The 14964-nt window shown below is 36.6% G+C and overlaps 2 protein-coding genes and 1 long non-coding RNA gene across 3 annotated transcripts in view; 2 read left to right on the forward strand and 1 right to left on the reverse strand.

Moving 5' to 3' along the window:
• ADAM10 (ADAM metallopeptidase domain 10) overlaps nt 1-2200 on the forward strand; it is a 41890-nt gene extending 39690 nt beyond the window's left edge. Inside the window, 1 exon segment of the mRNA XM_031616490.2 lies at nt 1-2200. Coding sequence (XP_031472350.2) covers nt 1-38 — 38 coding nt within the window. The 3' untranslated portion in view covers nt 39-2200.
• A 2300-nt stretch (nt 2201-4500) lies between these two features.
• Nucleotides 4501-14964, reverse strand: part of LIPC (lipase C, hepatic type) — a 40413-nt gene continuing 29949 nt past the window's right edge. The window contains exons 5-9 of the mRNA XM_031616491.2: nt 13049-13282; nt 11458-11700; nt 7882-8002; nt 7153-7371; nt 4501-5627 (exon numbers count right to left, since the gene is read on the reverse strand). Of these exons, the coding sequence (XP_031472351.2) occupies nt 5522-5627; nt 7153-7371; nt 7882-8002; nt 11458-11700; nt 13049-13282 (923 nt within the window). The 3' untranslated portion in view covers nt 4501-5521. The remainder of the gene's footprint in view (nt 5628-7152; nt 7372-7881; nt 8003-11457; nt 11701-13048; nt 13283-14964) is intronic.
• LOC149916252 (uncharacterized) lies at nt 6128-12716 on the forward strand. Its single transcript, XR_016470339.1, has 3 exons — nt 6128-6377; nt 10593-10760; nt 12535-12716. It is a non-coding gene; the product is annotated as an uncharacterized LOC149916252 (long non-coding RNA).

A 14964-nucleotide genomic window follows, 5' to 3' on the forward strand; every position in this document is an offset into this window, starting at 1 on the left:
AGACATTGACTGCAGCTTTTTGCCTTGGTTCTTCCTAGTGCCTACAATGGGAAAACTCACTCCAAAGAAAAACCTAATAAATCATTGTCCCCAGTCTAACTCTCAACAATTGAAGAAAAAAAAAAAGCATGATTTGCCCTCAAAACAAGTGGGAATGGTGAATTTTTTGATGAGTGAATCTTCCAGCTCAAAAAAGAAGAAAAATGTTTTTCTTGCATACTTTTAATTTAGTGGCACAAAATCCTAGAGCATCATGATTCTTTCTCCCTCCTGTGCTCTTCATTGCTGCATTTTCTTCACTTGCAGGCAAATATGGCTGTAGTAAAACTTTTATTCAAGAATTGAAAACATATATATTTTTCAACTGCCAGACAAGGCTAGGAAGCTAGACCACCTCAGCATTGGAGACATGACTTGCCAATGTATATACATTGTTATATGCAGACATGTATTTCTAACGTACACCCGTACTTGTGTGCAATTGTAAACAAGAGAATTGCAATATGGATGTTTCTTTGTATTATAAAACTTTTCCGCTATTAATGAAGAAATTACTGTTTAATTGACATACTCAGGATAACAGAGGATGATGGTGTGTAATGGTCAAGGATCCTGTGATGCTTTACACAGCAATTTTGAATCAAACTTTTTATCATGATCAAAGTTGTTTCAAGCACTCATTTTATCTTTTATCAAACAGCTGCTAAGACGTAGCATACAAGATTGAATGATCTTTTAGAGATACAGCAGGTGTTGTGCAAACTTTGCAAATACCAGAATGTTTCAAATTTTTTATATAACGTCTGATGTCTTGTAGCTCAGCATAAATGTTTTTAATTTGTCTGATTATTCAGTTAAATAACGAAGTTAGATGAAAATTTTCCATGCTTTAGTAGAAAATTCTGCCTGTTTTTCAACTTGTTTTAAAAATTGCAACCAATTTATTTGGGATGTTCAATATTCCTTCATTGTGATGAGTTCATGATTCTGAGGGATGAGGAAAGAAGCAGCAGCAGTGGTTTGTTTTATGTTCTAATTTATCGGAAATTTGAATAACTTTTCAGCAAGATGCTGTTGGTTGATAACCACTAAAGTAGTGATTTGCCCAGCTTATTGGGGCAGAGTTAAAACTGTAGTTAGGACTACCAACTTTCCCAGACATTTTCTAACAGTAGTGAAGTTCAACAGCACAATGTCCCATTCCAAAGTTTTTATTACGAATGTAAATAATTGGCATTTTTAAAAGTGAAAGCAAAAGATTTCTTAAGGTGCTTACTGCTATGCAGGAGATGAAAGGGGGCATTACAAGCTGTTTAAGCTTTTGATATATTTATTGCTTGTTTTCCAAAAGCACCGAGCGAATTAGAGGCGTAAATGGCTATGATTTTCCTGGCTTTGCTTAGGAGAAAATTTACTAAGGTTGGACAGGCTTCCTTTGTTTGTTATGGGTTTTGTTTTTTTTCTTTTTCTTTTTTTTTTTTTGTTTCTTAAGAGTATAAGGTTTACACAATCATTCTCATAATGTGACGCAAGCCAGCAAGGCCAAAAATATTACTGAATATAATGGGATCTCTTCCTTGTAAACTTGTACAGTATGTGGTGACTTTTTCAAAATACAGCTTTTTGTACATGGTTTAGAGACAAATTTTGTACATGAAACCCTGGTCCAATAGACTATATAAATAATTCTAAATGATCTTAACTAGATAGAAGTGTATGTAGTTGCTTTTAAATCATTTTAAATACATTTGTTTTAAGACTGTGCAAAGATTGGAAGTGGGTTTGCATTTCTAAAATGGTGACTTTTCTTCAGCAAGAGTTCTTAGTAACTTCTTGAGTGTGGTAGACTTTGGAACATGTAAATTTTTTGCCTGTAATGTTATCCTGTGGTAGGATTTCGGCAGACAAACACTGCCCTATTTTATTTTGAGTCTAAGTTAAATGTTTTCTGAGAAGAGAAATGTGCACTGAACTCTCCACTGCAAGTCAAGATGTGGTAAATCAAAAAGAAAGTTCAAGGCAATGGAATACTACTGTCAATTTCATGTCCACTGTGTTTTATACAGTATCTTTTTTGTTCACTTTGGAAATTTTTACTAAAATTGCAAAAAAAATAAAAAATAAAAATGAAGTATTGTGCAAAGATATGTAAGGTTTTTTGAAACTTGAAATGCATTAATAAATAGACTTGATGAAATCAGCTTTTGAAGATCCATTTACTTTTTAAACCCTGAAAGCAAGAAGGAATATTCAGACTTTTTTTTTTTGCTTTTGCTGTGAATGGCAGTTGCACTCAGAAGCGATTGCACTATCTGTACACTCTCCAAGTGCATCTCTATTCACATCTCATGGTTAAATGCAAGAGTAAGTATTCTTGTGTTTTTTAAGGAAAATCTCTAAAAATGTCTGTCTTCATTGCTGTATCATGCAAGTGACTTAAAGCTATCTCTTTTTCATCTTTGAAACAGAGACTAGTTACTCTTGGGTTATTCAAGCCTGGAATCATAACTTGTGAATGATTGTAAAATAAACTTATTTTTGAAGAGGAATGTCTCAATTAACATGGAATAATCTGAGCACACAATTAATGGATTAGACCTTGAGAGGGATCAAATCTGCTTTTTTTGCAAGGTGTTTTCAAGCTTCCAAGCTGTGTGTCTGTTTTCTTTTACATTTTAAAGTTGATTTAAGTGATAAGATTGCTTTTAAATGCCAACTTCTCCAGCTAGTCTTTCCTCTCAGGGATGTTTGTTGAGAATAGTCTGCTTAGGCATCTGTTTCCCTAACTGAGCGGGATATGCTTTGATGTAATAAAAGCACATTCGGAGTTCCTTTCTCACAGTACTTGCTTTCCCCATGATATTTTTGAGTATTTCCCTTTATAGCTAAGTAGCACTGCTAGGGCAAAAGATAATAACATAATCAGTTGGAGTAGATCCCTTCTGCGTACCAGCATCATGGTTACCTAATAGATTTGGCAGTTGCTATATTTACACTTCTGGGAATTCACGCCAAAGTGGTAGAATAATGCCTAAGCAGATAAAACACATTGCATGTATTTTTAAATGTGTTTAGGGCAAAACAATGAGAACATAGCTGTTTTTTAACTAATGTTTGACCTAATAATTCCTTGTTATAGCTATTCACTTAAGCATATTTCTTAATTTTTGTAGGAATGTATTGGTAGGAATGTGAGAAGGCCATCACAGACTCCCCTTATAGCATGAAATTTCATTTTGTTTAGACCAGACAGATCAGAAATCAGCAATGTAGTTTGCCTTTTGGTTAATGTTCCAATATGCTTTTTGGGAAGGTGGGAGAGAACAAAGCACTGGCTTTACCTCACATTGGTGGCTCATTATAACACAGGTGATTAAAGGCTCAGCAGTCTTTATGTTACTTTAAACTTCCTCTGACAGGAGCAGACTTGTGAGGCTTTCAGGGTCTCAGTTCAGTTGTCTGGAGTGATCTAGCAACAGTTTGAGCACAATGTGAGGCATTGCTGTAGCTACTTGCAATCATAGGTATGGCCTCAGTATTTTCTTCTGGCATTGTCAGGCAGTTGGCGTATGCTGCCACATAGGCTTTATTATTTTTAAATCAGAAATTAGTCCAACAGCTATCAAAAACAAAGGATTTACTTGGCACAGGGCTAGTTTGAACATTTAATTTGTGAAAAATGATATCAGAATAAATCTATTTGTTTCTTCAAGAGCTTAAATACTGAATGTTCTCTTAATTTTTCTGTTCGACTGAAGAAAAGTTTTCAAGCTGTGTTACCTGAGGAGATACCTCCTTGTTTACATCTGAACTGAAAGGTGGTTTTTCCCCAGAGAACTGAGAAGTCCCCAAGCTGCTGTATTGCTGTTCTTTGGGCTTCAGCACACTGTAGACATTTTTGACTTTTTCCACTCACTTTTTCTGGACTAATGCTTTTAAACTTCTGTCTACATGTAAGATCCCTATATCAACTTTCTTAGCACGTAAGTAGTAGTGCTATTAAGAGCTAATTTTACTGTCTAAAACGTGTCAAGTGTGTTTGGGTATGTTGCTACAGGAAAAACATGACTTAAAAGGCTGTGAGAATGTGTGTGTTTTACATCATAGAACTCTCTTCAGAAGCTGTCTCACCAGCCTAAGTGGTTTTTATGAGGTCTTTATTTCAGCCTTCCTTTTTCTGTATTGATTATACCTGTTTATTTACATGGATGTTAGCTACTGGAAACAGCTTTTAAAAGTTAGGAGTTACTGTTCTGCATGATCAGCAAAGTTGTCTGCATTCACTGTTTGATGATTGTTCACTGCCTGCAGGGTTGCTGGTTCTGCTCTGCTCATTCCTTATGTTTTTTAAATCATTCTCACTTTAATTCTGGTAACATCTAATTATTTTGATTCCAAATTTCATTCAGTATCTTGGTATGATGTCAGTTCTTAAGACTGTTTTCAAATTTAGAGAACATTTAAATTAAATACATTCAGAATAGTCATAGGAACATAATTTTTAATGATTATTGTACTTACAGTTATTCAGTGACAAATGAAATACTTTCTACTTATTTCTACTTGTTTTACTTACGCTCTCCTGTAAGCATAAAACATGACTGATCTGACAGTGTTTGTTTATGTAATTTATATTCCAATGTAGAAAACAATGGAATTTTGTATGTTTGAATTCTTTAAATTTATTTACATGCACTGAAGACAGAAGTTTTACCATTTTCATTTATTAATGCAGTTTAAAATGATAGTAAGATTTGCTATAAAGCAATTTAAAATGTAAAAATTTCAAGTGTTACACAAACAAGTAAATCTGATTTTCGTGTGAAAGTTAACAGAACTTCTTTGTGCCACAGTTGTGAGTAGTACATTAAGCATTATTAAATTACTATTAATTTAAATTAGTACACTAAAACAGTTAAATGGCAAAGCATTTTCCAATAAGGCATAGCTTTTTTGGGTGATGTAGTTATTTTCCTTGTTATAATAGCTCAAGCATTCTAAACATTGAGAAGTTTTCTAGTTTTGAAAGTCATCAAGTCAGAAATTCAGACTTTCTGTTGACAGTGTTACCTACCTCAGAGTATGTTTATTGTTGAGCTCCATCTTCACTATGAAATAATTTTGGAAATATTTAATGGATAGTCGCTATTGATGTTTCAAATTATTTAATTGGAAATGAAACTCCTTCTTGCAAAGATGTGTATCAGTGATTATTTCAAATAGTAGCGTTTTGAATTCCAGCAAGCATTATTTCAGACTTCAACTAATTTAAAATTAACAGTTGCTGTCAATAAAGTTGCTCATTGATCGCTGAGAGAGTAGGCTTGCATATCAGCAAAGTGCCTTTCAGTTTACCATTACGTCACAGAATTTACTTTTTTTTTCTGTATTCTCTTCATCACCCCTGAAACTATCAGATTTTTTAGATTTGTGCTTAGTATAGCTATGTATTTTTAAAACATCCTACTAGATGTGTGCTGTTTTTAATATATTTTGCTTATTAGTTGGGTTTTCTTCTTGCTCACTTTCTTTCTTGTTGCCGAAATCGATCTTCACATCTCACAAATGTTTTCTCTTGGGCTGGATAAAGGTGAATGTTGTCAATACTTTGAGAGCAAAATGTCATTCTAGGAAGAAAACAGAGCGTGTAACCAGAATAATACTTTTAAGGGATGCCATCTGTATAAGAAATGGCTTTCTAAATACACTGTCTTTATATTTCCTGTACTTACCTTCCTGTGACATCCCAGATTGCACAGAAACAAAACAGAGCATATTATTCTTTAAAATATTTGCACAAACTTCTGCGTCTTCTTACAGTAAAAAAGCTTCTAAATATTGCTAGATACCTGAAAATACCACCTGAACTCCCCACACCATTTACCCTTTTTCTAGTTTATCCTAAATAGTGTATCAGTTGCAATTGGTTTGTTCTATATTAATGATACAGGACTATTGGAGAGGAGCTTTTTTTCTCAAGGTACAAAATCTTTTTTTTTTTTTTTTAACAGCTCTCCAGTTTGCCTTGTATCACACAGTTTAATTTGTTTTGGCAGTTAGGTCAGTACTGAACAGCAGGAGATATTACAAAAACAAGTTTTATATATTTTTTGGCAGGAGCACGTGCGAAGGTGCTAGGCTAGGAAGAAGTACCTACAAAACACATTTTCAGAACAGGGAAAAAAAAAAAATATGATCCTCCTCTGCCACTCTTTTAAATTGTCTAATTTGTGGGGATTTTTTGTTAGCATCAAGGAGCTGCAGCTCTGCCAATAAGTACTGTTCCACAGGAAGTCTGCACGTGGTTGTAACTGATGTGCTGGTAAGAAAGAGACCATAACAAGGAAAAACACCTGAGGCTGAGCCACAGTTGCAAGGTAAGACATGATTTTCTTGTTAATTAGAATGTTCCATTAAAATTTCTCAAAGGATTAAAGCAGTAGGAATAACTACAAGTTTTGTTATTTCTTCTGGCTAAAATTTCTGTCTGAATAAGCAATTTCAAAAGTATTAATAGCATTTGCTGTGTTTAGAGACCACTACCACTCAGATCTGTGAATCCACTTCCAAAAAAACAAGTGTATATTGAAAGGCAAATAATTGAGATTTGTCTTATTTTTTTCAAGTAGGATTTTAAATTTTCAAGGCCTTAATGTTTGAATCAGTATTTATTTTGTTTTATATTTGTTCCTTTGAAATTTCATATGATCCTTATAGAGTCAGATAATTACATTCTAAAAATAAGAAATTGATATAATTTATTACTATTGTGTAGAAAAAAATGCATTGCTCCTTTGAATTCTTCCTTGGATCTGTTTGCTACCTCCTTCTCTGTCCTTTATTCCCAAATATCAATTACACTGTTACCCAAAGCAGTGGTGCCTTAAATTCAGGTTAGTGTTATTAGAGAGCCAGAATATTTCCCACAATTCATTTTTGACCTGAGAACAAAAATTCTTCTCACAGGTCCCTTCAAAATCATGCATTGTGATCTGAGACTAAAATTAAAAGATAATAAAATGATAGAGGCTGGACATGGATAAACTCAGGTGGTTTGAGTACAGGGACTCAGATCATTGCCGCAGATCTAGGAGCGCCTGTTTGCTAAGTGTCTGTCTTATTACAGAAACATGTTCTTTTCATTACACTTACTTTTGCTGTGTTTCCCCTGCTTTCACTCGTATTGTCTTCACTATGAGCCCTGGTCGACGAGTGCCTTTTGTCCATGGTATTATGGTTTGAAACTTGTCCCAGATATTTTTCCAAACTGCAGTTCCTTCCCATTTAAACTTGATCATTAGTAGCTCACCAATATCAGTGTCCAGTGTGATGAGAAAAGAGTAGGTTTTATTCCCATTAATTCCTTCAACTCTGCAGAAATAAAAAATAGAATAACGCTATCTCAATTATAATGGGTTGAAATTTATTAAAAAAATAAACTATTTTCTTTGAAATCAAAGAAAGAACTGTTCCTGCCTCCACAGAGAACATTACTGCCTCTGGCATACTCTTCCTCTAGGTGAATAAAGTTGTGAAATATAACAAATTGCTTGGAAAAAATGGCAGAAGTTAGGAGAAGCTTGGACAGCTAGTGAAGCACCAGTGGTTTCTGAAAAAAGAGGTGTCCCATAATACTAACTGTGTTATGCCTTCTGTATCCTAGAGCAAAGAATGCCTTTACTTTTGATAATGCCAATAGCGTATCCATCGTGAGAAACAGCCAAATGTCTTTACCCTAATTGCAGTTGCTTCGTTTAGTTTTAGTTGATGACTGCCCTGGGTTAGCTTGGGATGGACCAAAGTGGACAGGATACCAAGTGACATGGTAAACTAGCTCTTTTTTTTCTTACTTGTCCAATGACATGTAATGTCAATACTCACATTGTGATGGGCAGGTTTTTAGCATCCTCCTTAGTGCCTGTCAGAGACATGGTAAAACTTGGGTCTATCTTCTTTCCTTGGATTTCATTGATGAAGTGGATCTTGAACTGATAGTGATAGACTGTAGAAAAGAAGAATTTACAAAGAGATGAAATTAATGGTCAAAGAAACAATAGATTTCTCAAACATAAGACTGTCGTACAAAGCACGAGTTTGATTGATATTTCCATTTTATTGTAAAATGAATTTGTATAATTAAAGCATATATATGTATTTATAATTGATGTGTTCTATTAGAACTTGGGGGCCCTAGTGCTCTTTTTAAAAGCATTGAGGAGGGGAGGAGAGGAAGGTAACCTGGGCATAGTTCCCTTTATAGGGTGTAACACTCTCCCGTGGAAATGTTTTTGCTCTTCTGAAATTTAATCGTTGGAATGTCTGGCAAGCTCTGTCCAACCAGCAGAGGAATCCTTCTGACTGGACATGTTTAGAGGTGTACAATAAAGACTGAAGACCTTATAAGTTGTTGTCAGGCTTTTTCTCTGGAAATTTTCCTTGCAGAACAAAAGACTTCCCTTGGCTGCACAATAAAACATTGTGCTTAATATGCATCTGTTAACAATATGACTTTGTTCAATCACATTACTGTAAGAAAGATGTCATCAGTGTTTTGAGGTTTGGTGGTTTCTCCAAGAATTGTGCTTAGGAAAGTCTTTGAACTGAATATAATGGCATGCTTCTGAGAAAGAAGAATGAGTAAGGAATTGTCAGTGTACTGATAACAAGCTGTTTGGCATCTAGAGAACTACAAGAGACAAAAAAAAACCACCATACAGTTAGAGGCCTTGTGTACACAGATATTATCATCTAGTTTTGAATGTCCAACTCTTATCTGTCTAGCAAGTCTACCAAAAGAAAAGGTCTGGCTGTAGCCACTTAAATGCACTATGGAAAATTAACTGTTGGGTGGTAATGGTGCTTAAGTGTTTTCAGCTTGACAGTACCCACGTGTGGTGGCTCTTCATCAACTTCTGACATCAACATCAGATCCATTATTTTCTGAAAAACTTTTTAACAACCATCACTGCATTTTACACACTGCTTTTTAGGATATACTATTTGTAGCTCTAATTCATCACTGTTATATATTGATAGACATAAAAATAAAACCAGACATGCGGTGACAGTGGAGATGTCTAAAGCAAGGTGGTCTAAAGCAAGTCAGCTCTAAAACACTTCTGCAGTGTGGAATGTGGTTTTCCCATCTGCAAACTGCCTCCTTGCCCACAACTGTTTAGACGTTAGGGAGGAAACCCTCAGTCATTTTTATTGACAAATATCAGAAAGTACTTGGGAGAATTAATAGGTGGTGATATTTATCCTTGCAATGTGGTAAGACTGCACATGGGAAACTGTTCTGTTATACACACACAGTGCAATAATGTTTATTGCATCATAAATGTTTTTGAGTGGAAAGATGCTCAAAATCACCTGCTTCAGGCTTCACACATGATGCTACACTGCCCTGTCATCTTTTCCTGTATATGCACAGATAGGCTTTTGTGCAGCTCTGATCTGAAAAAGCTGTGTATTTTTGTTGTTGTTTCATAACTTACTGTCTTTTGAAAAGTTGCCACCTATCAGAAAGCAAAATGACTGGTTCTTTGCTGCCAGCCAGAAACACAGACCTGACAAGGACAAAGTGTGCAGAAAGGCTTGTTTACAAATCACTTAATGCTATTCTGTCTTGCTCTGGGTTTTCTTTTCTTGTAAAAGTTGAGTGTTTTTATGAAGCCCGGTCTTATGCAATGCTTATGATACTCAAGAAAGGTGAGCATGCTTATATAAAAACTTTGGTTGGCTCAGGGTCTCATCACGACTTTATAATTGCTAACTTTTTTGTAGCAATTGCTTTTTTATTTGTACACTCCAGAATATAACTTGAAAAATGTCTGATTTCATGAAATGTGAAACATAATGCTGAGTTCCTCAGGTTTCCTCTCTTTGGGCTTCTCTCGTGATCTTCAAACATTTTTTTTTTTAAGAACATTACAAAGATCACTTCATACACATCCTTCCACTGGTGCCGCCTTGTTTTGGAACTGTTATGAAAAGAAATCATTGTCTGAGCATTGGTTTTTGTTTTTTTTTCCCACAACTTCTTTTTCTTAGAGGAAGACCATGTTCAAGCATAAAAATGCAATGTGTTTAAAATCAAAATCAACACCTGTGGGATACAGTTGCAGCTTGTGATGAACTATCTCCACATCCAGGAAAAGAAACAGCACGGGGGTGTAATTTCTGTGCCCACTGTGTGCATGTGGCAGACCTGGCATCATCAGAGCAGTGTTTATGTTCCCCATTCTGATGGTGACCTGACTGTTAAACAGCAAAACAACACTGGCAACTGCACGGCCTTTAAAAATCTGTAAATCTGCTCCAAGCAGCTTCCTGTGACATTTTTAACAAGTATGAGAAAACCCCCAGTGGGTTCAGCTGCTCTGAGTGTCAGTCAGGGCTGAGCACACTTATCTCCAGTCACTGCGGCCTTCTTCACAGCTGCAGTAGTGGGAGGAATCATAGGATCTCCAAGTGAGACGCTCCAGTGAGTGTCCGAACGCTTACTGAACTCTGGCAGCTTGGAGCTGTGCCCTGGGCAGTCTGTTCCATGCCCACTGCCCTTGGGTGAAGAACCGTTCCTTACTTCCCAGCCTGGCTGCCCCAACAGAGCTCCATGTCACCAGAGAGCAGAGCTCAGCGCTTGGTCCACCAGCACGAGAGGAGAAAAGCTTGTGCAACAGCATTCCCCTACGTTTCGCTCCAGACCTGAAGAATCCTAAGTTACTACCAAGAGGAACACTTCAAAAAGTATTTTAAAAGTACGTGAATTGTATTTTTATGGTTTTTATTCTCTGGTGTTGCAATTGAGTACCAGGCACTGTGTGTGAAGTTGAACTGTGTGATGCAAGCAGGTACTGAAGGGGATTCCTGTGCACTGGGCCTGTGCTGGGGAAGGCGGGAAACTGACTGTGCTTTCTTCTGTGGTGATTCCTCTGTCTCTCTGAATTTGGGTAGTTATTCTGTTCTCTTGATAAAATAATTTAAGGGTGTAACCTTTGATAAAATAATGTAAGGGTGTTAGAGTAACAGTCTTTGTTTTAGTACCACATTCTGGCCTGTAAAAGTCCACGCAGTTCTGTTGTCCGCTGGCTGAAAAGTAATAATTTGTGTGTAGTAATAATTTAACTGTAGACAAACTACAGAAAAAATGTGGGCAAATTTGGAACATGAGGCTTTACAGGCCTCCCAGAGCAGTTGTGCTGCTGCTTTGGCTCGGCTGTGTGCTGCAGATGCTGTGGCTCTCACACAGGACAGCTGTAGGAAAGGCCTGTTGACCTAGCAGCTCTGAGGCACAGATTTGATGTGAGATCATCAAGACAGCCTACCAGGATTCCTCACTGTCTGCAAATCGATTATTCTGCAGATTTTTCTTAAAAATGAATAATCAGGATCACAAAGCCTAGATTTGTCACCATACTTCATAACGTGGAGACTATAACAAATATTTCCACAAACCTTTGAAAGGCATGCGTGCTCTTGTTTTCAAAAAGAGTTTTCTACTTTTTGGGAGCCTTTCCTCCCGTATGTTGTAGCCCAGGGTGTTGCACCGGTTCTTCCTACAGCTGAGGCACAGTCCTTTGTCAAAAGTGTTGATGTCGTTGCACCAGTACGCTGTGCTTTGCTTGTCCTCGTGAAGCAGGGAGTCAATGAACAAGTGAACTGACCTCTCGTGGGCACATTTCACAGTTTGTGTGATACCTGAAAATATACAGACAGTACTTTTGTCGTTTCATTTTACTGTTCCAGCTACGATGTAGCCAACCGTATATGTTACTGTGCTTCCCCCACCCCTCTTACTACTGGTTTTTGCCCCAGAAATCATACATACAGCAACAGTCCTTATGGGATCGTCCAAAATAGTTCGGCCGAACCCACATGCTAATAAAACTGAATAATTTGCTGCTTAAATTTGTTAAGCCTGCCTGCCCAAGACGGTAAGTATGAACCTTGATTACGTTGTCCTGACTGATAAGTTAATTATGAAATACAGTGTGAGGCTACATGCAGCCTTTCAGACCATGCTGTACTCAAGACTGCTGTCTTATTCTGAGTGGCTGAACACTGTTGACTTTTGGATGTTTACATAATGTCATATTTTGTCCCCATCAAAGTTAAGAGGCTCTAATGTTGAATTTTGCCTTCAGCTACAACTGGGGAAAAAGGCACCAAAAATGTATGAAATACATATTATTTACTAAATACATAGATCTGCTTTAAGATTAGTGCCTTTTCTAAAAGGAAATTATACTTTTAAAAATTTCAAATCAAATTATGGAAATTATTTTATTCTGTGTAATTTCAATATACCACAGTGGACTGTTTTTACATGACTTCACTGATAAGATTTCTATATGATGTCATGAATTATCTGCTTAGAAGAAAGATCTACTTTTATGTAGTGTAGTGATAGCTGAGAAATGCCAAGTGAACAGCAGTCTTATTTTTTTCAATTAACAGTTCCGGCTGACACCATGCATCAGTGCCTTTATCTTCTTTCAGTATGTTGCATTGTCTCTGTACGTTTATGTTTAGGTACTTTGGAAATGGGCTTCTGTATGTATAAAACCAGCTTGGAACATTGAAAGTGAAGTTCTGGAGAGAGCATTACCCTCTGTGCAGCTGAAGGATGGTGACTTGGGGAAAAGTGAATTAAGGTGAGTAGTACAGCTTTGTGTTTTGTTTGATTTGAAATAACTAATTGCACACTAGATGAATCTGGCTTAATTAAAATATTTTTTCTTGTTTCCTCTACCACCAAAATAAATACCTTTGAAAATTATTCAAAAGTTCTCGACAGCAGTGTAGTCATGGTCCTGTTTTCAGAAGTGCAAGGCAGCCACATTTCTTATTAGTCAGTGAGAACGATTTGAGCTCAGTATATGTAAAAATCTATAATCAATTTCTAGAGAAGAAGCTTCTTTGTTTATAGTTGGAGATAATGCTCCCCATTTGATGCTGTTTTAGCACCATAGATCTATGAGGTTTCCCAGAGATAGCGTAAATCCAGCTGCAGCACTGCTGCTCTTCCTGTCCCATCTAATCTTACCAGTGATCCCATACTGTGCAATGTGGTTATACACATGCATGAAGTGACAGCCAGGCTGAAAGGTGCCTCCGTTGGGATAAAAATCGAAATGGGCCACAGGCTGTTTGATGCCAACACTGAGACCCATGTGCTGTTTAGTGAACGTATGAATGGCATCTACGAAGTTTGCATCATCTGGAGATAAACGGTCTGTTGGTGACATTCCTTCAAACAAGGGTCCAGCGGGGTCAAGGCCTGCAACAAATGCAAACAATCCAATTGTGATATAGTATAGATGGGCTTTTCTTATACTGTTTTGAGAAAAATGTCTGATAAATAATTACACAGCACTGGAAATTTTCAAGGTTTTTTACTCACAGAAACAATGCTAAGAACACTTGTAGTGCAGAGGGTACATGGACATCAAAAGGTAAATACAGATGTAATAAACAGTAACTGCTATACACACAAGGACACAGACTGAGATAGATATGTTTGTTATAGGTAAGCCAAGCTCACTACTGCTTTGTCTTTTGAGAAATGTTTACTTAATTTTGTTCTTTGATACTCTAGAGGTCATTCGCTTCAGAGGCCCTTTTGAAAACAGCAGTCCTACAACAAAGTTGACTTTTAGCCTACATTTGAGACTTGTAATTTTTAAAGCTTCACTTCACAGAATCATAGATGCTCTGTATAATAATATTCAAATTACTGCAGTGCTCAGAAAAATAATATTCCAGTTATGCTGTTGTTTTTAATTCACTGGGTGCTTTTATATAATACCCTTCTTGAGAACTGATTGCTTGAAAAATACTTACTCCATCGTTTAAAGCTGCTGTTTAGCTTGGAGAATGAACTTCTAAAATTTCAGGTTCTTCATTTGGTAATATGGACTGATGCAGCTGCACATATGTAACTGGACAAGACTAATAGCAGAGGATTCGAGTAGGATGACAAGGATGTCACCCAGAAGGCATGCCTTTTCCTTTTAATAGGTTGTGTCAGTATGAATTTTTTGAGCTTATTGTTACAAGACTGAATAATTTTTGCTGAAGAGTGCACATATAGTAAATGTGCCTTAATCTTTTTGTTAATCCATTATCAAGATTTTGATGTGTTAATGTGATTTGGTGCTGTACACAGGTGTCAATATTGTGATGTGCCATGTGCAGTAAGCTTCTTGCCATGCAGGCACCATCACAAGAGTTGATTAAGTAAGGGATTGTGGTATATGGCCATGAATTGAAGATCACAACTGGGAACTATTCAAGGGAGGTGACGCACAGAGAGCTGGGGAAAGCAGCTGGAACTGGAGGTGAGAGCACTGAGTGTAGCCAAGGATCGGTGAAAGTTTGAAGATGTTTACCTTATTTCTAATTATTTATCTGCAATGGCAAACCCTAGGAAGGGCATACATTTGGACTTCAGATGATGTGTAGGTTTGGTCTTGGTCATGTAGGAACAGAATGTCAGATTTTATAAGTTCATGAGACCCAATAAAGCAAGATAGATTTGTTTTAGGGAGATACTCAGCTTCTCCTCCTCCTCTGCTGAATTATTGGTGTGATCAAAACTTTAGATATTAATTTTTTATTTATTGGTGGTATGGTGTGTGAGGGTTTTTTTGTTTGATTGGTTTGGTTGTATCTTATTTTTCCTTTTTCTTATATACAAATCAGCATGTTTCTGGTTTCCTCCAGCATTATATCATGAAACAGTGAGTCTACCTTTAAGGGCACAGTAGATTTGTTTACGATCTTTCATTTATTAAAATAGAGTTTAGTATTTTGTTAAATCTTCTCTCAAAACACAACCAACTTGGTATTTACAGTGCCTACAGTTGTAAATGGTTTTGCACTGCATAGTCACATTGCATTTTCAAATTATGCAGGTGAATTAAGTTGCCCATACATATGAATATTTTAATTTTGAAGAGG

Source organism: Phasianus colchicus, chromosome 12 (genome assembly GCF_987193195.1).
Source record: "Phasianus colchicus chromosome 12, bPhaCol1.hap1.1, whole genome shotgun sequence".
NCBI lineage: Eukaryota > Metazoa > Chordata > Aves > Galliformes > Phasianidae > Phasianus > Phasianus colchicus.